Source organism: Heteronotia binoei, chromosome 13, assembly GCF_032191835.1.
Source record: "Heteronotia binoei isolate CCM8104 ecotype False Entrance Well chromosome 13, APGP_CSIRO_Hbin_v1, whole genome shotgun sequence".
Lineage (NCBI taxonomy): Eukaryota > Metazoa > Chordata > Lepidosauria > Squamata > Gekkonidae > Heteronotia > Heteronotia binoei.
In genome coordinates this window covers 27,268,861-27,294,434 of record NC_083235.1, presented here as the reverse complement: position 1 = coordinate 27,294,434, position 25,574 = coordinate 27,268,861, and the positions used below count along the sequence as shown (strand labels likewise).

Below are 25,574 nucleotides of genomic sequence, written 5' to 3'. Positions count from 1 at the left end.
TCCCTTCCTGGGCCGCAGCAACCCAAGCAAAGGACCTCTGTCTTCGCCGGATTCAGCTTCAGCCCGCTCAGCCTAAGCCACCTAGCCACTGCCTGTAACGCCCGGTCCAGATTTTCTGGGGCGCAGGCAGGCCGGCCATCCATAAGCAGATAGAGCTGGGTGTCATCAGCATATTGATGACAACCCAGCCCATACCTTCGGGCAATCTGGGCAAGGGAGCGCATATAGATGTTGAATAACATCGGGGAAAGTACCGCCCCTTGAGGCACCCCGCAATCAAGCGTGTGTCTCTGGGACAGTTCCTCCCCAATCGCCACCCTTTGTCCCCGACCGTCAAGGAAAGAGGAAAGCCATTGCAAGGCCAGCCCCTGAATCCCAGCGTCGGCAAGGCGGCACGCCAGAAGCCGATGGTCGACCGTATCGAACGCTGCCGATAGGTCCAACAACATCAGCACCGCCGAGCCGCCTTGATCCAGATGCCGCTGAAGGTCATCCACCAGGGCGACCAGCACCGTCTCCGTCCCATGGCCCGGGCGGAAACCAGACTGGTAGGGGTCAAGGACAGAAGCATCCTCCAGGAAACTCTGTAGCTGCAACGCCACTGCCCTCTCAATAAGTTTGCCCAAAAAGGGCAAATTCGAGACCGGCCGATAGTGTGCCGATTCGGCCGGATCTAACGTTGTTTTGTTCAAGAGGGGACGGACCACCGCCTCCTTGAGCGCTGATGGAAAATGCCCCTCCAGTAGGGATCTATTTATGATATCCCGTATAGGTTGCTGTAATCAAAGCTCTCTTATTTGGTACAGAATGGTAGTGACTGAACTCTGAGAATGAAGACTGGGCTAACGGGGCCAACTATATACACATCAAGATTCCCGTGCTAGGACACCATTGGATCATTCAATTCAGCAGGGGGCTTGTGATTGGAGCAGGGCAGCAGGGATTTGGATCCCACTGCCCATTGTTCCCGAGTCCACAAGCTCAGTCCTTAGGCTCCAATGAGCCAGGCAGGAACACCCTTCCTTTAGCATAACCTTAGTCCACATACACAACAAGTGCCTTAGAGACTAACAATTGTTCAGGGTTATAAGCTTTTGATAGTCAACCCTTCCTTTGTGATGCAAAATATTCTTATTCCTGCATGCCTTTGGTCATTAAATGGGACATGCTACTCTACTGGCTTCTGATGGAGGCTTGTAAGATGAACTAGAATCATAGAGTTGGAAGGGACCATACAGGCCATCTAGTCCAACCCCCTGCTCAATGCAGGATCAGCCTAGATTAGAGCATCCCTGACAAGACTGGAAGTGGCTTATTCATTCCCCTCTCCTTCATTTTGTCTTCACAGGAAAAGGAAAGGTCCCTTGTGCAAGCACCAGTTGTTTCCGACTCTGGAGTGACATTGCTTTCGCAACGTTTTCACAGCAGACTTTTTACGGGGTGGCTTGCCATTGCCTTCCTCAGTCTACACTTTCCCCCCAGCAAGCTGGGTACTCATTTTACCGACCTCGGAAGGATGGAAGGCTGAGTCAACCTTGAGCTGGCTACCTGAACCCAGCTTCCACCGGGATCAAACTCAGTTTGTGAGCAGAGCTTAGGACTGCAGTACTGCAGCTTTAACACTCTGGGCCCCAGGGCTCTTTATCTTCACAACAACCCTGTAAAACAAGTTAAGCTGAGAGTATGTGACTGGCCCAAGGTCACTTACAGAGCTTCTATGGCACAAGTGGGGACTGGGACCCAGATTTCCCAGATACTAGTTCAACACTCTTAACCACTACACTACACTGGTTCTGAAAACAAGGAGTTTGTTTTTCTGGCATAAGGTTTAACTGGGCACTTCTGTTGTGACTTGATAGTTGCCTGTAGGGATTTATATGTTACCCTTTAAATTGGCGCACAGCTACAATTTGTATAACAGGTGCACAGCACACCCTTAGATAGTAATAGGCAGGGCTTTTTTTGAGCAGGAACCCATAGAAACGCAGTTCCGGCTGGCTTGGCACCAGGAGGTGTGGCCTGATATGCAAATGAGTTCCTGCTGTGAAAGCCCTATGTGAAACAATGCTGATGTCAGGGTGTGTGGCTTATTATGCAAATGAGTTCCTGCTGGGCCTTTTCTGCATAAAAAGCCCTGGTAATGGGGAATAGTGTGGTATGAATTATCTTGATCTTGGCTGCCGGCAACACATCGTTACATTCAGGGCTTTTTTTTGTAGCAGGAATTCCTTTGCATATTAGGTTACACCCTCCTGATCTAGCCAATTCCCCTGGAGCTTACAGTAGGCCCTGTACTAAGAGCCCTGTAAGCTCTTAGAGGATTGGCTGCATCAGGGGGATGTAGCCTAATATGCAAAGGAGTTCCTGCTACAAAAAACCCTCTGCTTACATTTAAGAATCCTTTCTAGCTCCTTCACAGTTAACCCTTCATAAGAGAGGATGAAGATTGCTCAGTTTCCTCTAAAGAAGAATATAGACATTTAAAATGTGTTAGCCATTCTGGCAAAGTTGACTGCAATTTTTTCAATTCAGTGGGTAGATCCAGCCAGCTGGTTTCATCCAGTTTTGCGCAATGCCCTCCTGTCTCGGCTTTTGTTCATTTACAAAGTTCCATCATTTCCCCTCCCCCACAGCATTTTGGGTAGTCATAGTGGACCCCCTTCGTTTTTCAGGCAATAGGTGCGTGTGACATGCTGTCAAGTTGCTTCTGACTTATGGGAACTCCATGAATTAATGTAATGCAAAATGTCCTGCTGTTAACAGCCTTGCTCAGGTCTTTCTTTACTTGAGTCAACCCATCTGGTGTGGGAACTTCCTCTTTTCCTCCAGCCTCCAACTTTTCCTAGCATGACTGTCTTTTGCAGTGAATCTTCTTATGATGTCACCAAAGTACAATAGCCTCAGTTTAGGCATTTTAGCTTCAAGGCAGAGTTTGGGCTCTATTTGACCTACAACACACTCATTTGACTTTTTGGTGGTCCTCCTCGGTATCCACAAAACTCTTCTCCAACACCATATTTCAAAGGAATCAACTTTCTTTCTGTCAGCTTTCTTCATTGTTCAGTATTCACACCCATAGATAGAACTAGGGAATAATGTGGTATGAAATCATAGAATTGGAAGAGACCTCCAGGGTTATCTAATCCAACCCCCTGCACAGTGCAGGAACTTCACAAATACCTCCCCTTCACACATTCCCAGTGACCCCTGCTCCAAGCCCAGAAGACAGCAAAAACCTCCAGGATCCCTTGCCAAAGTGCCCTGGAGAAAAAAATTGCTGCCTGAACCCAAAGCGGCAATCAACATTTCCCTAAGCTTGTTAGAAAAACCCCTCCTGCCCTCCTTCTCATGATCTGCCTAATTCATGATCTTGGCCGCCAGCAACACATCCTTACGCTTCAGATTCTTTTCTAGTTCCTTCATGGCTACCCTTCCCAAGAGGCTTAATATGAGGTTATTTAGCTCATTCTCATGAAAAGCTTCATCTTCCCAGGCACAGGTCAACACAGTAAAGTGCTAGTACAGTGATAGGAGATATTTCTCCAGACCTGTTGGCAACCCTAGCGGCTGTACTTAGAAATATGCTCATTGGATTCTAATAGAGCAGGGGTGGCCAAACTTGCTTAACATAAGAGCCACATAAAATAAATGTCAGATGTTTAAGAGCCACAAGACAGACAGGAAGGAAGGAAATAAATAGGGAGAGAGGAGAAAAAAAGCAACTTTAAATGCATTCTCCAAGCCACTAGCTGGCTTGGCTTGGATTTAAATGCATTCTGCAACAGGGCAGTGGGGGCTTTGAGAGCCACATGTGGCTTCCTAGCCGCAGTTTGGCCACTCCTGCAATAGAGGTTTCTTCCATGTAAACGGATCCAAGTGGGCAGCCGTGTTGGTCTGAAGCAATAGAACAAAGCACTAGACAAGTGTACCTTTTAAGACCAGGTACGTTTTATTCGGAACTCACTGCCTACTTTCTCTATATTTAGGACTGCTTGCCATTCCATTTTTGTCTGATGAAGTCTGCTTAGAGCATACGAAAGCTTACATTTTGAATAAAACTTAATTGGCCTTAAAGGTAAAACTTGTCTACTGCTTTGTTCTCGTCCAAGTAAACACACTTAGGACCGCGCGCTACAGCTCTATAAGAGGACTTATCCTTAGATCTCGATGGTGATTGGGTCAGGGGCGCTGGTTGATCAGACAACCCGGCAAGGCGATTGGGAGGCAACGGGCTGAAGGGCGGGACTTGGCTACCGCTGTCAGGAATGATTGGTGGCGACGGGCGGGGTCTACGGGGAAGGCGTCGGGGCCTCTGCCTTTCCTTGCCTGAAGGAGCGGGCGGCGGGCGAGGGTTCGGGTGTTTCCGCTCGGGGGGAGTAGAACTTCCGGCTGGCGCTGGCGGCGGAGGGTGCTGCTGTGGGGTGCGAGAGGCGCCGCGTCGGTGAGTGCGGCCGTGGGGTGGCGTCAGGGCTAGGCCGGCGTCTCTAAGGGTGGCTGTGGGCAGCGAAGGCAGCCCTTGGGTGGCTGGGCGGGGCAGGGGCGACGGCTGTATCCCTTGCTACCCTGCTTGAGGAAGGCTCTAATACACGCCACTTTCTGGTGGCTTTTTGACACCTGAGATGCCCCCCCCCCAGTACATTTCTGTTTTCTTTCTCTCTTCCCCGAATCAGGAAGAAAACAAAAATGCCCTTCCAGATTTCTGCTTCATACTGTTTGGCTGGTGCGAGTACAGTGCACTCCCATGCAGAAATCGTAGGAAGATCGTGCATTCTTTACGGGGTGTATGTGTTTTTGCTAAAACGCGTTAGCAGTTTTACTTGCCCAAGTAATGATTCCTCGCATGTCTGCAGCTGAGCATATATACCTCTTCCCCTTTCTAGCCTTTCCGTTCCAGGTGGCTAGGGCACGGACAGCTGGGTGACAGAGAAGGGGAACCTCATGCGTACCTTCTGCTTCATATTGTTTGACTGGTGCGTATACAATGCACTCCCATGCAGGAATCTAATTAGGAAGATTGTGCATTCTTTAGGTGTGTGTGTGTTTTTGCTAAAACGTGTTTAGCAGTTTTATTTGCCCAAGTGATGATTGCTCGTAGGTTTACTGCTGAGTATATAGCCTTTTCGTTCCAGGTGGTTAGTGCAAGGGCAGCTGGGTGACAGAGAACGGGAACCTCATGCGCTGAATAACGAGAAGGGGACGCCCCTGCTCCTGAGCTGCTATGTAGATACAGGAAATATAAATGCCTGGGAATTGATAATATAGACACCAAGCGGTTTGTTGGTTTCCTAAGATGTTTCCCTTAAAAACCAACCAACCAAGAAATGCCAGTTGGCTGGCCAACCTTTCTTTTCCTTCTGTCGGAATCTCTGGGTTGAAGGAAGTTTCCCTGGCTTTGTGCTGCTTAGTGTCTTTGTCTTGGGTGTTTAATTTGCCTTGAAGTTCTCTTTCCTCTCCCAGAATTTGAATTAAAACATGGCCATACCATAAAGCAGGGGTAGCCAAACTTGCTTAACATGAGAGGCACACAGAATGAACGTCAAATGTCTGAGAGCTGCAAGACATGAATGTCAGATGGGGAGGTGGCGGTGGAAAGAAAGCAGCTTTAACCTTTAATGCGTTCTCCAGGCTGCCAGCTGGCTTGGCTTGGAGAAGTGATTTAAAGAGACAAATGCCTTCTCCAAGCCGGCTGATGGGGTGGGCGGGGGGGGGGGACTTTGAGAGCCACATGTAGCTCCCGAGCCACAGTCTGGCCACCCCTGCCATAAAGTATCAGTTCTAAGTGAGGCATCCCTGGGCATGTAGATGACCCATCTTTTACATTTTGGGTTAATACAGAATAATCTGCACAAGGTATTTGCTCACATTTGGAGACTTGTCATTTCAGGAGCAATTTTTGGGTGTTTTTAAGAATTGTGGATAACTATTTGCAATGTTGAAAGCATTTTGTATATATTTCAGTAATCGTTACACTGACCCTGTGTGGTAGGCCAGTAGTAGCCTTATATTGCAGAGAGGGGACTGAAGGAGAGATAAAGTGGTTTATTTTATGGCAAGTAGTGAACATCTGGCAGAGGTGAAATTTAAGTGTTCATGGCTCAGTGTCTTCATCATTGTGTTGCAGCTTTTTGTGCTTGAACACATGAAGCTGCCTTACACTGAATCAGACCATTGCTCCATCACAGCTAGTGTTGTCTACTCTAGCTGGCAGTGGCTCTCCAGGATCTCAGAGACCTTTCACATTTCTTATTACCAGATTCTTTTAACTGGAGATACCAGAGACTGAACCTGGGACCTTCTGGATGCTGAGCGGATTCTCTGACACTGAACCATAGCTCTCTTCCCTTCTGCCACAATTTCTGAGGAAGGACCCACTGCATGTTATCCTCTGTGTTGTATTCCTCTTCATATGGTGGTGTCGAAAGGTAAAAGGCTGAAGTCTAAGGTGTTTCAGATACCACAAACTCAGGAAGTTCCATTGTGGTTTCAGCTAACTAATACATTCTGACTATCAAGTTGTCCTCAGGCTAGGAAATTGTCACTGGGTGGAGTAATTAGATGTGTAAAGCAGGAAATGGAATTTCAGCAGACATTGTTTATTGTATAATAGTGTTGCTGGGGTTAAGAAAAGCCTTAGAATGAGCCAAGTGAAGCGCATGCTTGAGTCTCAAAAGGAGTTTGCAAAAATAGTATCTTGTCCCAAAAAGAATGTCAGCTTCAGTGAATCAATTCAGACATAAAATAGCTGTAAGTAGCCAGTGTTCTCTCAAACAAGAGTGAATTTTGACCGATTTCCCTGACTTTTTTCCACCAGAAGGGAAATTCGTTGGACAGTTTCTTCATGACAGCAACCATGCTTTTAACTTGGAAGTGAGTTTCCTTGTGGAAGCAATCTGGCTTTGTGCCAGGGTTCGATGTTGATCCCTCAAGCACTTATCCAGAGAAGTATTGCATCTATACCTCATCTTGTATCAACCAGTTATTGTCACCGTGTTGAATTCATTGCTGATCGCTTGCATGCGTTCTGAACAGGAATAGTGGAACTTCTTTCCCAGTATTGTCTGTTTTGATCTCCCAAGGTTTGAGACAAGTGTTGGTGCTTTCACACATGCTGAATGACGCAATTTCAATCCACTTCAGCAACTGTTTGCAAGTGGATTTTGCTATTTCACACAACAAAATCTAGTTGCAAAGTGGATCGGAAGTGTGTTATTTAGTGTGAGCAGGGCTTTTTTTGAGCAGGAACATACAGGAACGCATTTCTGGCTGGCTTGGTGTCAAGGGGTGTGGCCTAATATGCTAATGAATTCCTGCTGGGCTTTTTCTACCAAAAAAGCCCTGAGTGTGTGTGAAAGCAAGAGCTTAGGTGCCTGAAAGCAAAGGAACTTCTGCAGGGCATGCCTCTGAGTTAAACACGCATAAAATTGAGCTGTGTGTTCACTATCATTGTATTCTCTCAGGCTTCTTCTTTGGTCTCTTTATCGCCTCTGTGATGTCTTTGTATATTGTTTCCTCCAATCAAAGGGCCACACCTGTCGCAGGAGATTAACAATGCCAAGGCCAGTGGTGCAAAATCAGGTAAAAATATGTTGTATTCCTCAGTTAAATTTAAAAAAAAACCTGCCTACACATTTCGCCAACAGGCTTTGTCAGGGGATGCTGTTCGCCTTGCAGTAATTCTGCAAAAGGAATACAAAATCAGTAGAAATTTTAACTGAGTAATAACATATATTACTTGATTTTGCACCATTGGTCTTGGCCTTATTTTTTATTCTGTTTCCTCCAATCAGCAACCTGAAAACTGAAGTTTAAAAGTGGGCACTGGGAAGGGATGTGTTCTTTTTGGCTTATGTTATTCTGTAAAACATCAGTGGTGACGATGTGTATTGATGAGCCATTATTAATGTATTGTATATTGATAAACTGTTAAAGTGATGCATGGACTGGATTCCAGACCAGGGGACACAAGAGAGACTGTAATGCCATAAGAAGGCAAAGGTGACAGACAGTGCATGGGGGGGATTGTGAAAGGTGAGTCAAAGGAGAAAGAAATGGCAGAAGGTAATAGTGGAAGGTCTGTGAAAAGTTAGGCAGCATTATGGTGAGTGGGATAAAAACTCTAACTTCCTAGTCTTACTGCATTGTTTCAAAAATATTTTATGTCTCATGCTGCTTTATTGTATTGTGTTCTGTCATGTGATCCACTTTGAGTCTTAATGAGAAAGGCAGACTATAAATAAATGCCTTAAATATGGGTTCACTTGTATTGGAATTTTAAAAAGCCTTCCAGTTTCATAACTTTTTATCAGTGCTTGTGACATTGAATCTGCTGCTGCCCAGGGGCTGAAGGTGGGTTTTGTTGTCTGGAAAGATCCAGGTTCACTGGTCTAGATATTCTGATTTGAATGCCATTTCCCAAGAGGCACAAGTCGGTTCAGCTGCTGTGCTCACATCACAAGCTGCCGTTTGTTTTCATAGTTAATATTTACAGTAGTATAACCACTGCCGGGACTTCACAAGAGAGAAATCATAACTTAAAACTCTCCTCCTTGTTTTCTAGGCTATTTAGAGCATGTGAAACAACTCCGGGAACTTGGGTTCCAGTATGTGGTATATCATGCAGAGCATTCAGAGTAAATATTCTTTATCTGAGCGTTTGATCCGGACCATAGCAGCCATTCGCTCCTTCCCCCATGACAATGTTGAAGACCTTATCAGAAGGGTAAGTTGAGTCCTTGCAAGCGGAGTTAAAGCTTTCTTTTAAAGCTTATGATGTTATCTGTAAAAACCTTGTGAGACTGTGCCAGATTCAGTCATGAGACCATGCTGTGACCTTAGGAGGTGCTTTCTCTGTGCCTCCCTTGGTTGGTTCATATTTAGACCAGTTACAAGTCTTGTCACGTTTGACAGCTGGAGGAAGGTTGGAATTTTGCAGTCCCTCCTCAGCTGGTGTGGCAGTCATGTCACACAAGCTGAGTGCATGTAATTGCATGTAGAGCTTACTTATACTGTCTCTCCCCCCTCCTTTTGATTTAGTATGTGATCAGCCAATGGGGGAAAAACCTCTCATTTCTCCCTTGTCATTCCTTCTGCTTCTTTAAAAAAAAGTGAGCAGGGGCTTGTTTATTTAAAATATCTATTCACTGCGTTAGGGGTTGATGAATCCCTTTGTGAGAGAATAGGATTGAATTGTGCAATATTAGTCGGGGAGCATGGGGTCTTTTGGGTTAGGGGCAGGAGCAATAATTAGGAACAGTGAAGTCTGCTGCAGGATTTTCTCCTAAATATATGATGGTTCTGAACTTTTCTTGTGTCTTGGGAATGGTTTATATCAGGGGTGGCCAAACTTGCTTAGCATAAGAGTCACATAAAATAAACATTGGATGTTTGAGAGCCACAAGATATGAATGCCAGATGTTTGAGAGCTGTAACAGGGGAGGAAGGGAGGGAAGGAGGGAGGAAAATAGATGGGGGGATGGTGAGGTGGAAAGAAAGCAGCTTTAAAATTAAATGCATTCTACAAGCTGCCAGCAGGCTTGGTTTGGAGAAGTGATTTAAAGGGAGAAATCCCTTCTCCAAGTAGCCCAACGGGATTGTGGGGTTTTTGAGAAACACACAATATGTGTGAAAGAACCACATGTGGCTCCTGAGCCACACTTTGGCCACCTCTGGTTTATATTGTCATTTGCCTTCAGTCGGGATACCGCGGGGCCCCCACTGTCTGCAGAATGCTATCAGTTCTGCTTGCCACGTGATGCGAGAGATCCAGCCTTTAAAGCTTTCGTGGGAGGATTGTGTGGCTCCCGCTAACAGCAGTCAGGAAGCAGCTCCCCACCGCCTTGCACTTGTGTTTCCTGGTGGGTGGTCAGTGTAGAGAAGTGCAGCTTGGGAAAGGTGAGCAGGGGAAGAACTTCCTGCCGCTCTCTCCTCTGCCTCTTCAGCAGAGAACAAGAGAGACCTTGGCTTTGCTCTGAAAATCCTAAGGAGAGGAGGCAACACCCAGAACTGAGGGGTTGCAGTCTTTTTCTGAAAGAGACCATGATTAATGTATACCAGGAATATACCTGTTGTCAGAACTGAAATAACTGTCTTGTGGTTGTTGGTGCTAAAACGATCCCTGGGATCTTAGTCTTACTGTGTGGCGTCTGCTCTGATTCTGCATAAAGGAATACATCCTCCAGATGTTTTTTGGATTCTAGTAAAAAAAAACCCCTCTTATTTCTGATTGGTGTCTCTGCCCACTCCTGATATGATTTTGAAATCGAGACAAGTTGCCCGGTTACCCCTGTAACAAGGGCTGCTAGCTTGCAGTGAGGGAAGCAGTTCCACAGGAGTCACTCCCAACAACACATCTATATGGATGGGAGAATGCTCCCTGTGAGCTGTGGAGTCTTGTGAGCAAAAATTCTACTTTGTGAGCTCCTGTCATTAAAGTTGTGAGCTACTGCATAAATTAGTTTGCCCTGGGGCCATTTTTCCTGAGTGAAGACAAACGTGTGAGTTGGAGGCTAAAAAACTGTGAACTAGCCCACTCTAACTCAGCTTAGAGGGAACACTGGATGGGGGAGTGCTTTTTTTACCAGCTCTCCTTCCCTCTCCTTTCTTTGGGGTCCCCTGTCCCCACATGAAGAGTGTTTGGGCTACAGTTAGCTTTTGTGTGAAAGTCAGGTTCCGTGGATAGACATCCTGTCACGAGTGGTCAGATTCACTGGGGATCCAAGCTTGTATGGAAGGGAGAAGGCAACTTGGGAAAAGCTTGATTTTTAAAAAAGCTCTTGTCACTTTTTTTTTTTTGTTGAAGCAAAGTGTTCGTAGATTTTGGCTGTATGATGTAAGGAGACGCAGGAAGATTGTCTGCTCCCCTTTCAGTGCAGATGCTCCGGGGTTTTTCTTGATGCTGCTCTTCAAGCCTGTTTTACATGTGACATTTCTGATCTCCGAGGGAAGGTTTTTCAAGTCTCTCCAGCTCCAAAGGGCAACGCTAAGATTTCCTCCATTTCCGATGACTCAGCTCTCAGAGCGGCAGGCTCTTCAGATCAGATTTGATGGATGCTGCCAGCTGCTGGAGCTATATTAATTCCTCAGTCTCTAGAGGCTACCAGAGCCCATTAAATAAACCATCATTCAACCTAGTGGCCAAAAAACAGGATGAAGGCGGTAGTCCTTGGAGCGTTACCTGAAGAGAGCTTCCATACCAGTGCTGGGGCTCTGTGGACAAGCCGCTGCTTTGCCTCACCAGTTAAAAGGCCCAGGCAGTAGGCAACATGAGAGATTTCTACCTAGGGGTGCCAGCTCCCCGCTTGGCCACCAGTGAGGGGCAGGGACTATGGTGACCAGATCTAGCTTGGGAAACTCCTGGAGATTTGGGGGTGGAGCCTGGGGAGAACAGGGACTTAAGTGGGATAGAATGCCATAGATTTCACCCTCTAATACAGGGGTGTCAAACATGCAGTTTGGGGGCCAAATCAGGCCCCCAGACAGCTCCTCTGTGCTACCTAATCTTAAATAGGTACACACATGGCTGAGCACAACCTGATATGATCCAGCCCTCATAACAAATGAGTTCTGCTCTAATTTATCCATTTTTTCCCCAGGGGAACTGATCTCTGTAGTCTGAAGTTGTGCTATAAGTCCAGGTCCCACCTGGAGGCTGTCTTCCCTATCTGATACCCTGGAAAGCTGCTGCCAGTGCACGTAGACAGTACTGCTCCTGATGGACCAGTGATCTGATTCCGTGTAAGGCAGCTTTATGTCTGAATATGTGTGGAAGGCAGCAATGAGGAGGGCTTCAGCCTCTACACCCTGTTTGGCCCTCCAGGGCAACTGGCTGGCCGCTGTGTGAAACAGGATGCTGGACTAGATAAATCAGTGGTCTGATCCATTAGACTGTACTCACGTTTATACTTCACTGTAGTTCTCATCTTGGCCATACATTTTTATATATATATATATATTCTCCCCCTACAAGCTCAAGGAAGTATTATGTATTATACATAATACTTAATAATACATAATACTTCTTTGAGCTTGTAGAATAACTAATAACTGAACATAAATTGAAGTGGGGGCGTAGATTGGGTTATAAAAGACCAGGAACAGGGAATTGAAGGGAGAGGGAAGGGTCAGTTTGAGGGCTGCCAGACTGAAAAGGGAAGGTTTTTAAATAGGCATTTAAATATCTGATTTCCTTCTGGGAAGGTGAGGGAAAGCAAATTCTGGCCACATCTAGTCTGGCTTCCTGTTTCATACAGTGGCCAGCCAGATTCTCCCCCCGCCCCCCCCCCCCCACACACACAATAGAACAGGGGTGGCCAGACTGTAACCAGACATATGGCTCTTTCACACATATGTGGCTCTTGAAGCCCCCACTGGCTCTGTTAGTCGTCTTGGAGCAGGCACAAAGTGAAAGTTGCTTTCTTTCAGCCTCTCCCCCTCCATCAATTTTCCTTCCTTCCCTCCTGTCTTCCCTCAAACATTTGACATTCATGTCTTGTGACTCTCAAGACGTTTGTGTCTTATGGTGTTTATTCTATGTAGCTCTTATGCTAAGCAAGTTTGGTCACCCCTGGGATAGAAGAGTTGTGTCTCTGTTTCTGTCCCTCGATCATGACATGAAAGGGTTACTGTCCAGCAGTGGCTTATACTCCACAAATTTGCCTAATTTTCTTTTGAAGTCAACTAAACTAGTGGCCACTGCTGCATCCTGCGATAGTTAATCCACCAGTTAACTTCATTCTGTTTATCCTGAATCTACAACCATCAACTTTATTGGGTGTCCAAATTATAGAAGAACAAGAGTCCTCTTTCCATTTCCTTCTTCTTGTGTAACTGCACTATAAACCTGTACAGTGAAATTACAGTACTGGCCATCTTGTTTCTCATTCCTTTTTGTACGTTTTTGGCTGCATTTCAAAAGCCTCAGTTAGCTTGTATGTGTCCTTCCTCTATACTCTGTATGTAATAATTAGGATGCACCTTCCTATGGTATCTCCTGTTAATAAATCGCATGTCTTAAAGCCCTTATCATTAGCAACACTCAAAAACAGATGGACTTTCTCTTTTTTCCCTTTTGTGTTCCTCCAGGGAGCGGACGTTAACTGCATGCATGGCACGCTGAAGCCACTGCACTGTGCTTGCATGGTTGCGGATGCAGATTGCATCGAGCTGCTGTTGGAAAAAGGAGCTGAGGTAAAGATGGATACAGAAAATCTGCTTGCACATGAGAGACAATAATAATGAATAGCAGTTATGCAGTGCTCTGAAGTGTACCAGTCTTGGCAATCCTCCTGACATCTAGTTTATCCCATACTGAAGGTGGGCCCAAGACTGTGGCAGAATGGCATGTTCAGAGCCTTTTAGGAAGAGAGAAGGCGAGAGTAGGGAGTGATATAACTGCTTTTTGGGGGGGCAGCAGCCCTTGGTGGGGGGAGGAGTCTGTACCTTTCCAGTCTTGATAATTCTCAAGATTTCTTACATAACAAACAAAACGACCTTATATGAAAATCTGATTACCATAAAATCCTTAAAATATGTCATCCGTGCATCATTATAGTACAGCCTACATCAGGACTTTTTTTGTAGCAGGAGCTCCTTGCATATTAGGCCACACACCCTGATGTAGCCAATCTTCCAAGAGCTTACAGGGCTCTTAGTTAAGCTCCAGGAGGACTGGCTACATCAGGGTGTGTGGCCTAATATGCAAAGGAGTTCCTGCTACAAAAAAAGCCCTGGCCTACATTGTTACAAAGAAGCAGATTCTCAGGACCACGGAAAAGAAATGATTTTGTGGTGTGTTATTTCTGCCTCCAAATGCCTGAATTTCAAATACAGCTTGCTTGGCAGTGGGGGTTTTTTTTTTTTGGTGGCATGATGCTTTTCCAGATCCACAAGTGAAGCTCTTTTGGGTTTGTTGAAGTTGTTAAGGTGGCAGCATTTGATGAATTGTCAGCTTCCGTCACCTGTCTAGTTGCCAGCAATGGGATGTTTATTTCAGTAGTCTCAGCAGTGGACTGCCCTGTGCCTTTTATGTTCCCTTGACGCCTTTTAAAAAGTTGGCATTAGGGAGACACCAAGGTCACCAGTTCTGATGTTCAGAAGAGAAAAGACTGCAGGCTCTGATACTTTAAAAGTAGTTGAGATCAACTAATCTCAGACGCTTAGCAGGGTTTGTCAGATCACTCCCACATTAGCATCCTCTTACGCCAGGGGTCTGCAGCATGGTGCCTGTGCATGCCTTTTCTGGCACCCACCAACAGTTGTTAGAAAGTGGGTGGAGCCAGATTGAACTTTTGCCCAGCAAGGCTTCTGATTGGCTACTGGAGGTTTGACGGGCTGTGCAATGTTGCTTGGGCAGCAGCTGCCACCACAGCACAAGGGTCTTCACTGTGTGACTGAGGTTAAGTCGCAGCAATCATTTTGTGGCTGGCTCTGCCTTCAGTGGCATCTGTTTTGTGGCTGCACCCACTACGCTGTGGCAGCTTGCAAGCTCAAAAAAGTTGGGGACCCATCTTCTGCAATGTTTATATTTGAAGACAGAGGCCCAGAGAACTTAAGATCCACTTTGTCTGGCCAAAAGTTCTCAGCCCAGTTACCTCTTGTCCCTAAGAAGCTAAAAGACAGAACGAGATGACAACAGCCATCCTTTATTGCATGCCACGGAGATGCTGCTTCTGAATGGGCAGAACAGCAGTGTAACCTTCTGACTTTTGAGCTCTATCCTAAGCAATGTTCCCTCTAAGCTGCAGAGTCTTGTGAGCAAAAATTCTACTTTGTGAACTACTGGCATTAAAGTTGTGAGCTACTGCATAAATTATTGCGCTCTGGGGCCATCCTTTCTGAGCTAAGACAAAAATGTGTGAGCTGGAGGCTAAAAATCTGCAAGCTAGCTCACGTTAGAGGGAACACTGGTCCTAAGGTGAATTTTCAATCAAACGGAACTTAGAAGAAGATCGTAGATTTATAGCCTGTCCTTTTCTCTGAATCAGAGTCTCAGAGTGGCTCAGAATCTCCTTTATCTCCTTCCCCTGCAACAGACACACCCTGTGAGGTAGGTGGGGCTGAGAGAGCTCTCTCAGAAGCTGCCCTTTCAAGGACAACTCTGCAAGAGCTATGGCTATCCCAAAGCCATTCAAGCAGCTGCAAGTGGAGGAGTGGGGAATCAAACCCAGTTCTCCCAGATAAGAGTCCACGCACTTAGCCACTACACCAAACTTATGTGAAAGTAGCATGTGTTGAGGATCTGTTTTGGTCTGATTTGCGGAGTGGATTTGAGAATGCCACCTTCCATCTTCTGACTGATATATAAATATATTTAAAATGCATGTTGGCAAATGCTGAACTTCTAGGTCAGTTTTTGTGACTTATCTTTGTAAGGTCTTAGCATCAATTGCAAAATATCCCTTCTCTGCTTTTGCAGGTCAATGCCCTTGATGGGTACAACCGGACAGCCCTTCACTATGCAGCAGAGAAGGATGAGACTTGCGTGGAGATCCTTTTAGAATACGGGGCCAACCCAAATGCCCTGGACGGCAACAAGGACACACCGCTGCACTGGGCTGCCTTTAAGAACAACGCTGAGTGCGTCCGAACGCTTTTGGAGAGTGGAGCCTTTGTCAATGCTCTGGACTACAACGATGACACCCCCCTGAGCTGGGCAGCGATGAAGGGCAACCTAGAGAGCATCAGCATCCTTCTGGAATATGGGGCGGAGGTCCGGGTGGTCAATCTGAAGGGGCAGACGCCAATCTCCCGGTTAGTGGCCCTGCTGGTGAGAGGACTGGGCACCGAGAAGGAAGACACCTGCTTCGATCTCTTGCACAGGGCCGCTGGGCACTTTGAACTGCGGAAGAACGGTGCCATGCCCCGTGAGGTCCTGCGGGCCCAGCCGCTGTGTGCAAAGCTCACCACCCTGTGCTCCGTCCCCGGCACCTTGAAGACACTGTCGCGCTACGCCGTGCGCCGCAGCCTGGGAGTCCAGTTCCTGCCAGATGCGGTGAAGGAACTCCCTTTGCCAGAGTCTCTGAAGGACTACGTCTTGCTTAAGTAAAAAAAAAAGGGGGGGAGCTTTGTGGGATTCCATCGCACAGATCAGTTGGCTGATGTTCCTTTCCTGACATTTCATAAGGACCATAGAAGCAAAACATGAATTAGATTCTGTAGCTCTCTGTAACCTCACAGGCCAAAGGGCTCCTTGGTCTGGGAGTGGCCGGATTGGTTTCCCTCAGCTTCTGCCTTTGCTCCTTCAAGCAGATGAAGGAAAAGATACTCTCCGTGTTCCAAACAATATCAAAATATAATTGCAATACTTTCCATTCACAACATAGTATTACAATATAAATTTCAGTAACAAATTCAGTGACAAATACCATCCAAAGCACACAACTTCACTACTGTCTATAAGATGGTATCAGGTTCTTTCCAAACAATACAGTCTGACAATGCAAAACTGGTCCATTCTTGTTTCGGATCCTTATGATCCTTCCTCTGGAACGCAGTGAAATGCTGAAAGATGGAGAAAGAACAGTAGCGTTCTAGTAATGAAATAAATTAGAGAAAGCCTGGGAAACAGTGTATAGTAAAGAAATAAGGCACCATCAGACTACTGCATTCAAAATTAATAAGACGTTCCCAGAGGAAGGATCATAAGGATCCGAAATGAAGACGGACCGGTTTTGCATCATTGGACTGTATTGTTTGGAAAGAACCTGATATCATCTTATAGACAGTAGTGAAGTTGTGTGCTTTGGATGGTATTTGTCACTGAATTTGTTACTGAAATTTATATTGTAATACTATATTGTGAATGGAAAGTATTGTAATTATATTTTGATATTATTTTGTAACAAGGAGAGTATCTTTTCTGTCATTTCCTGATTGTTAACCTCTGTGGTCCCGGCGTTGTTTGCTCCTTCAGCGACAGTGGTCAGAAGATGTCTCCGGTTCCCCCTTTGCAACCCGGAAAGCCTCAAGTGACAGCCCTGGTGTTTTTGTAACCTGCAGGCGGATCTTTACTATTAAAACCTTAGGGAAGATTGCTGCCAAGGCTCATTGACGGACGGGGGAAGGACTGTCATCTGGAGCAGCTTCTGATGGACAGTGGAGTGACTTAATGAAGGGGTGTGTGTGTTAATGTCTTTATACGGAGTGAAGCATTCTGGTGACCCCGCTTTCCTGTTTCTAGCTTTACAGTTTGGGATCTGCAAACCCATTTGGCTTCATTATGTAGCACAGGAGTTGACCTTTTCCTTTCAGGGAGAGCAGTAGCTTGATGGATTTGAGCAAGGAATCCAGAGGTCACCGCCTTGACCACCTTTATGTCTCTCCTCTTCACTCTGTTGGATGGTTCCGCTTAAGCAGGTGAGGGGAGCAGCCCTTCCGGAAGCACTACTGAATCATGGTGTTTGCTTGGTTTTTAATTTTGGCCAGACCTCTACACAGGCCCCTAGCTAACCAGGGGCCCACAGGGCCTGGCCCTGTGACAGTTGGGGGGGGGGGGCCTCACCCCCAGGTTGCCCCTCTCTTCTGTGCAATTTAAATTAAGTGGGAGGGGCAGCCAGGAGCAGCTGCTGCCCCTCCCATGTCATTTAAAGGGCCCAAATAGCATGGGACCAGTGGCAGGAGCAGGCACCAGCCTCCTGAATTACTTAAATGGCCCCTTTCCCCTGCAGCCCCCCCATAGCCCCCTCCCCTCATGGTCCTTACTTATGAGGCTGCCTCTACATGGATTTGACGGAGACAGAACTTTGAAGCATGATTTCATCCAGAAGATGCAGAATATTGATCTGTGAACGTTCTGTCATTGGTTTGGGGTAGGGAGGTGGGGGCAACATATCCTGCAGATAGAAAAGTCGCATTTGGTCCAGTTCTTCCCTTGTGCTGGTCTTCTAGCATCAAGGAGCTGGGGTGCGAAAGAGGGCTTTTCCACATTCTCATTTTCCTCACTTGTGAGTTCCTGTTTCTTGGTGGAGGGGAGGGTATCTTGTTCCACACGTATTTTGGTCCCTCCAGTGGTCGATTTAATATCACTGAAGTTTAAATCTGCAGTGAGAGATGCTGGATATAAACCTGTGTGATATCAAAGTGACCACTAGAGAGGGAGCAAAATGTGCAGAATGGACCCTCCCCCAGCAAGAAAATGAGATACTGGGAAAAGCCCCTGGAGAAGCATTCACAATAGTACAGTTCATTCAGCTGCATGCGTATATGCAGTCTTTATTGATCAGGAGTTACAATAAGCGTCCCAACAAAGCCGCTCTACTCACTTACCTGGGAAGATGTAAATAATTTTTTTTTTAAAAATCTGGTAGTGAGACCAGTCTGTCTCGTAAGGTGATAAAGGAAGTGAGCTCTTTTTAGCTCTGTGTGTTTTGCAAATCTCATTCACAGCTTTGAAGCTTGTCAAGTCACTGTCTTCAGCTTCACTCTTAGCTCCAGAATCAAGCTCCAGTTTACTGCATTCAGCTAAGCAATAGTGGCCCCTATCATATTCAGTCAACTCCTAGGTTGCTTTCATACCATACAGCTTCTTTTTAACACTGGCTATTTTTTGATTAATTTTCACTGTGTGTATATATAAGGGGAGGAATAAAAGACTTGGAGGCGTTTGCTTTCTGCGGGGAGGAATTTTGAGTTCACCTTTTGAGTCTGTGCTTCCCCTGTGCCCTGAAATATGGATTGCAATCCAGGTATCCCAGGTCGTTCTTTCTTGCTTGGGAAGATACTACTGCCTGGGGAGGGGAGGGGAGGACAAGGCTGCAGAAGGCTTCCGTGGTTTTTGAAGCACGGATCAATTTGTCATGGAAGCTTAACTTTCCAAGACCTGCCAGAGCTCCTTCACGGATGTACAGTTTGAGAATCACTGCCCCAATCTATTAGTGAAGGTAAACATTAGCACGACTGTGAGATCCTTTTGCCGAGCACCCAAGGAACACAAGCTGCTGCTCCTGAATTCCACAAGTCCTCTGGCCTGTATATAAAAAAAGTAAAAATAGCCCCCACCGAGTTGTTACCGATCCATCACATCATGATGTTTTCTTGGCAGACTTTTTACGAGGTGGTTTGCCATTGCCTTCTCCAGTCATCTGCACCTTACCCCCAGCAAGCTGGGGTCTCATTTTACTGGCCTCGCAGAAGGATGGAAGGTTGAGTCAACCTTGAGCTGGTTACCTGAACCTGGCTTCCGCCAGGATTGAACTAAAAATGCTCAAATAGAGTGCTGTTCTCCTGCAGAGGTGTGGGCCTGCCTAAGCGCATGCTGAATATTCAGAATCCATAGTCTGGGAGGGGCAAATTATGCTGTGAGCCATGAGGCCCATTTTACAAGAGTTGTGGGTCAAGGCATGTTCTGCAGGGCAGAGATTATTCAAGAGGAGCATTAACAGTTTGCCAATTAAACTTGTGATGAGCTGGACAGCATTTTGTCTTCTGTGAATGTGTTCAGGGGTGAAATGTTTATACCGGGGTAGCCAAGCTGTGGCTCTTGAAGCCCCCACTGCCCCATTAGCCAGCTTGGAGAAGGCAATTAAGGTTAAAGTTGCTTTCTTTCCACCCCTCCCCATCAACTTGTTTTCTTTTCACCCATCCTTCCTATCTTGTGGCTCTCAAAACATCTGACGTTTACTCTGTGTAGCTCTTGTGCTAAGCAAGTTTACACTGATCATTCTGTTTTTCTTCCACAAAGGAAGCCCCTTCTTCTGTGCAATGTGAAACGGATTTTATCAGTTTAGGCAAATGAAATGTGTTTCTGCCCAGTTAAGAAAACTTATGTTTCCTGTAGCCCCCTAAAACTGCAAATGCAGATAAGTCTGTTACCATCTTCCCCACAGACCATGCTGGCTCAAGCAAGGATGCCCTGACTGGTGTATATCCACAGGCTTCTCTGCAGCTAACCTTTCAGATGGCTAAATGACATCTGACTTTGAATCCATGCTGAAGCACTCATCTAAAGACTGTATTTTTTGAGTTGAACTGAACTTTGACGCTACTTACTGGTTCTCTCTCACCTCAGTCAAATGGCAGATAAATGGCTCTGTTTTGGCAAGTCCCCTCATCTTTACCTCCTTCAGCTGCTGGTCCCCCTTCCCCTCTTTTTAAGAAGCAGATCCTGCAGCATACCCACTGGCCACTGTCTTAACTCCAGGAGACAAGTGTCTGGTTGCAGAGTCAGCAAGAGATCTTTGAGGACCAGCGTGCTGCAGCACTGGCCAACCTCTTCCTGTGCATTTGTTGCAGAAATGCTTAAAAGAGAGGAATACACTGCATATTAAAGTGCAGGACTGGAAGGATCCATGCATTCAGCCATCGACCTTGTTTCTTTTAGTGGGAACCTGCAACTTAAGGAAACAGTAAACATCACTCCCACCTCTCTTTTCTTACAGTGCTCATATTACTTTGATTCAGTTTTTCAGCAGCAAAAACAAGTTGCTATGATAGCTCAGCTGGATTTGGCAGCTGCAATGACTGCATGAGAGAGAGGAAGAAATGCTCATTCAGCTCATGGAGACCAGGGGCCAGTTTTACTCATGAGCATTCACAGACTCATCAGTCTTTAGGCTAAAATATTCCTGTTGTCAAAAGCCAATGTGCTATTCTCTCCCCACCCCCAAAAAAAGGCTGGAGCCACTAGTGGCAAAACAGGAACTAGTGCCTGTTCCAATCCTGCTGCTCAGATAGGAATCATGAACGAACTGAAGAATGGTAGTGTCAATGCATGGATGTGATACAAGTCTCTCCAAATCAGGTCATCACAGAGCCAGGAGCAGCTGGAAGCTTCTCATCTGGTGTTTTTGCTTCTTTTAAGCAACACGCCTGTTTTGTTGAATGGGGGATGCTCTGCAGAGGCATCCTAAGGACTGGTAGCATATTAGATGATATTGGATTTATATTGGAGAGCCAGTTTGGTGGAGTGGTGAAGTGTGCGGACTCTTATCTGGGAGAACCGGGTTTGATTCCCCACTCCTCCACTTGCACCTGCTGGAATGGCCTTGGGTCAGCCATAACTCTGGCAGAAGTTGTCCTTGAAAGGGCAGCTGCTGTGAGAGCCCTCTCCAGCCCCACCCACCTCACAGGGTGTCTGTTGTGGGGGAGGAAGGTAAAGGAGATTGTGAGCCGCTCTGAGACTCTTCGGAGTGGAGGGCAGGATATAAATCCAATATCTTCTTCATCCCACCCTATACTCTGAATCTCAGAGCTTCACAATCTCGTTTACCTTCTCCCCACTCCTACAACAAGACACTCTGTGAGGTGGGTGGGGCTGAGAGCTCTCACAGCAGCTGCTTTTTCAAGGACAACTCCTGTAATAGCTATGGCTAACCCAAAGTCATTCCAGCAGGTGCAAGTGGAGGAGTGGGGAATCAAACCCGGTTCTTCCAGATAAGAGTCCACACACTTAGCACTACACCAAACTGGCAGAAAGCCTCCCTGACACACACAATTCAAGGTAAAATGTGGAACAGCTGCTTTTACTTACTGAATGTTCCATGTCTCCCGCATGTCAAGAAATTTAAATGTAGTCGGAGATCAGTGTTATAGCCTCTAGTCAAACAGCCCCCATTTTATTGTAGATCCTTTGAACTCTTTTCAAGTAAGTTGCCAACTGCGAAGGAACCCTATGGGAAGCTCTGAAGTGGTTCCCATTTTCTGTTCAAATGTAGAGTATCTTTACCAGCAAAAATAAGGTCCAGTAGATTCTGATGAGCTTAAAACTGAGTGAATGAAATGCCTCTGTTTTGTGATTGTTGAGCTCACTGAATGGCCTAATCCTACAGAGTTGATAATGCTAGAGGAAGTAGGTGTGTTATTTGGTTGCTCCATACAAGAGTTGGAGCTTCTATAGAGTTGCCAAGCCAATGGTAGAGGGATATAACTTTATGGTACCATAGAGTTCTACTGCGATTCCTGGAGCATCCCCAGTGCAATGATGTCACTTCCAGGTGACATCACTGCACAGGGCACATCATGCAGCACAGGGCTCTTTGGGAGCAGGGATCCCCCAAGCAGCCTGCTTCCTGCTGGCAGGTTGCGGCCAGTGGTGGGATTCAGCAGGTTCGCACCACTTCTATGGAACCGTTACCTAATGCGCTATCGGTTCTATAGAACCGTTTGTTGGTCGGGCACCCTCGGATCAACGGGGACTTTCCCCTCTAAGTGCCTAAAACTCACCAGTTTCTTTTCCCCACCAGACTGCAAAAAAGCCCAAGCGAACAAGTTAGATGCGCGCCCTGCCAGGAATTGCGTCTCACTCCCTCCAGCCCCTTCCAGCTTCACCACTCCCACGTGTGATTAAAACCCAGGCGCCGAGGAAAAAGCAGCTCAAACTAACCACTGCGGCGCCTTCTGGGACTCGTAGTCCTTGCGCTCGGTAGCGCAGCAGGCAGGAGGCTCAAAAGACTACCAGACCCAGCATGCCCCTCGGCAAAGAAGGGCTCCGCTCGCTCGTGCGCGCTCGCGGAGTCAGGAAGCCCCGCCCACTTTCATTCCTGGAAGGATGAGTAGGCGAAGGTCTGTGGGCTGCAAACGCTTGTGGGGGCGTCGGGCTTGTTTGGTTTTTTTGCAAATGGCAGTCAAATTAGGTGACAGATTTTTCTTTTTGCAGAGAGATAAATATTGGAGCGTGTTGCCATGTATGCAAAACAAGGCTTGATAGCTGGGCTTTTCCCCAGCCAACGGTTGATCTGTTCAGTTGGGTTCTGTGGCATGCGTTTGGGTGCCCCAACTGTAGTAGCTTTCAGGTGATGGTAAAAAACCCCTCTGCCTGGACATGTGAGTCCTCCATCCGTGTTTGCTTAAGCTTGTATAACCAGCTTTGGTTGGCACACTGCTTTTTTAGGGAGGCCAGCCTTTTAAGCTCACATTGCCAGAGTGACACTTCATTCTGCAAAGCCGGGGTGTCAAATATCTGACCTGGGGGCCGAATCAGGCCCTCAGAGGGCTCCTATCAGGCCCCTGAGCAACTGACTGTCATCTGCTTCCTTCTTTCTCCTTTCTGTATAACAGCCTGCTTTTCAAGGCTCCCTCAATTGCACAGGAACTGCAGAGCAAAACTTCTATTTTCTCCATTGGCTGAGGCTCCTCCCTTGGGGAGGAAGGAGGAGGAATAGCTTGCTTTGCCAGGCTCCCTCAATCGCACAGCAGAGATACTGAGTGAAGCCTCTCTTCCTTCTATTTGCTGAGGCTCCCCCCCCCCAGTCCCCTGGGGAAGGAAGGAAAGAGCCAGAGCTTCCTTTGCCCAGTTCCCTGGATCCCGTTGGAGAAATACAAAGAAAGCACCTTTAAGACCAACAAGTGCTAATGCTTTTAGCATGTTTTAAGTTTTTTAGGAAATGTATTTGTGTTTGTGTCCTTTATAAAGTTTGTATCTTTGCTAGGAAGACTTAAGGTCAGATTCCTGCAAAACTCACAGGTTGATTTCAATCAGTCACTATCAGTGCAATCCTAAAGCCATTTCCCTATGCAGCCCAGTTGCATAGACCTGCGTGAGAGTCTGAGTTAGATCTCCTAAGGATGGTGCTGTGTCTGTCAGCCCCACCTACTGCACAAGGTTCTGCAGATTTAAAGGGGAAGGCTAGTAAACCATGTATAACATCATGAGTACCTGAATACAAAGATGGGCTACATCAGGGGTAGGGAAATGGCTGAGAAGTTGAATGCATTTTTGCCTTCAGTGTGGAAGACGAGAAGTGTTTGCCCGCTCCAGAACCACTAATTTTGGAAGGGGTGTTGAAAGACCTGAGTCAGATTGAGGTGACAAGAGAGGAGGTCCTACAACTGATAGACAAATTAAAAACTAATAAGTCACCAGGTCCGGATGGCATACATCCGAGAGTTCTGAAAGAACTCAAAGTTGAACTTGTTGATCTTCTGACAAAAATATGTAATCTTTCATTGAAATCTGCCTCCGTTCCTGAAAACTGGAAGGTAGCAAATGTCACCCCCATCTTTAAAAAGGGTTCCAGAGGATTTCCGGGAAATTACAGGCCAGTCAGTTTGACTTCAATACCGGGAAAGTTGTTAGAAACCATTATCAAGGACAGAATGAGCAGGCACATTGATGAACACGGGTTATTGAGGAAGACTCAGGGTGGGTTCTGTAAGGGAAGATCTTGCCTCACTAACCTGTTACAGTTCTTTGAGGGGGTGGACAAAGGGGACCCAATAGATGTTGTTTACCTTGACTTCCAGAAAGCTTTTGATAAAGTTCCTCATCAAAGGCTCCTTAGAAAGCTTGAGAGTCATGGAGTAAAAGGACAGGTCTGCTTGTGGATCAAAAACTGGCTGAGTAATAGGAAACAGAGAGTGAGTATAAATGGGCAGTCTTCGCAGTGGAGGACGGTAGTGCCTCTCCCCAAAATACCCTCCCAGTTTCAAAAAGATTGGACCAGGGGGTCCAATTCTATGAGCCCCAAAAGAAGGTGCCCTTATCCTTCATTATTTCCTATGAAAGGAAGGCATTGAAAAGGTGTGCCATCCCTTTAAATGTGAGGGCCAGAACTCCCAATATGGAAATATCTTCAATAAATCTTTCTTTAAACATAATCTAGTTGTCTTTACCTCTTTTACTGTTCTTATTGCAGTATTTAATGCGTGAATTATTAAACTACCTTTCGGTATATCTTTTGATATAGTTAAAATGGTCATTAGGACATAGAACCTGTTGTTAATTTATTTGAATCCCACCACTGGTTGCGGCCCTCCAGACCAGGGGATCCCCCACTCCTGGCAGGAGCTTGGCAGCACTGGGCTTTTACCAAGGCTGCTTTTAGCTTTCTAAAGGAAGAATGATTGTATTCCTCAACTCATAAATACAGTACCTTTTCACATATCAAAGCATATAAGGCTCTTGCTTTTTTAAATCCCTCTGCAACAGATCCACAGCCCCCGTGATTACAGAAACACTAGGCTGACAACCGTAACATAGAGCTGGGGAAGGAAATAAATTCAACATTTATTTCTGGTGTCCCTTCCTAAAGCATCTTTGTTTCAAGAGAACGGGGGTGGGGAGGAGGTGGAGCTGCCTTCCCAGCTGCTCAGATCGAACCTTCCCCAGATACCCTCTTGCGCGTGATGTGCTCTAAGTGGGCTGTCTCTGAAGTATCCAGGTCAATCTTGTACTTGGCGAGAATCTTCAAGATGGGCCGCAGCTTCAGCCACCACTGCTCTTTAGGGAGACGGTGTCTGTTGGGAAGAGAATCATAAAGTTGGAAGGGACCCCCAGGGTTATTTAGTCCAACCCTCTGCACAATGCAGGAAATTCACAAGTACCTCCCCCACACACACCCAGTGACCCCTCCAGGACCCCAGGCCAAACTGGGGTGAGGAAAAATTGCTTCCTAACATCAAAGTGGCAATCAGCATTTCTCTGTGTAAGAAAGGGCCACAAGAACAAAGCACTGCTGCAAACTGTCCTGCTCTCCCTCTCATGATCTGCCTAAGTTCAAAGAATCAGTATTGCCATCTAGCCTCTGTTTAAAAACCTCCAAAGCAGGAAAGCCCACCAACTCCCAAGGAAGCCTGTTCCACTGTAGAACTACTCTGTCATGAAGTTCTACCTAATATTCACCCAAAAACTCTTTTAATTGGCT

At 46.4% G+C, this 25,574-nt stretch overlaps 2 protein-coding genes across 3 annotated transcripts in view; one reads left to right on the top strand and one right to left on the bottom strand.

The window, feature by feature from the left end:
* Positions 1-4,390: 4,390 nt before the first annotated feature.
* Positions 4,391-18,618, top strand: ASB8 (ankyrin repeat and SOCS box containing 8). Its single transcript, XM_060252871.1, has 4 exons — positions 4,391-4,416; positions 8,558-8,719; positions 13,081-13,185; positions 15,413-18,618. The coding sequence occupies exons 2-4, from the start codon at positions 8,603-8,605 to the stop codon at positions 16,040-16,042; spliced, it is 852 nt and encodes a 283-aa protein (XP_060108854.1). The 5' UTR covers positions 4,391-4,416; positions 8,558-8,602; the 3' UTR covers positions 16,043-18,618.
* Positions 18,619-24,913: 6,295 nt separating this feature from the next.
* Positions 24,914-25,574, bottom strand: part of PFKM (phosphofructokinase, muscle) — a 59,278-nt gene continuing 58,617 nt past the window's right edge. For both annotated transcript variants that reach the window (XM_060252195.1, XM_060252194.1), the window contains exon 23: positions 24,914-25,167. In XM_060252195.1, coding sequence (XP_060108178.1) covers positions 25,020-25,167 — 148 coding nt within the window. In that variant the 3' untranslated portion in view covers positions 24,914-25,019. The remainder of the gene's footprint in view (positions 25,168-25,574) is intronic.

Excerpts from the sequence above, each read along its gene's own strand:
- ASB8 (XM_060252871.1), top strand. The coding sequence starts at position 8,603 with ATGTGGTATATCATGCAGAGCATTCAGAGTAAATATTCTTTATCTGAG. Across the intron at positions 8,720-13,080 it reads TTGAAGACCTTATCAGAAGG|GGAGCGGACGTTAACTGCAT; the intron begins GTAAGTTGAGTC and ends GTGTTCCTCCAG. Across the intron at positions 13,186-15,412 it reads TGTTGGAAAAAGGAGCTGAG|GTCAATGCCCTTGATGGGTA; the intron begins GTAAAGATGGAT and ends CTGCTTTTGCAG.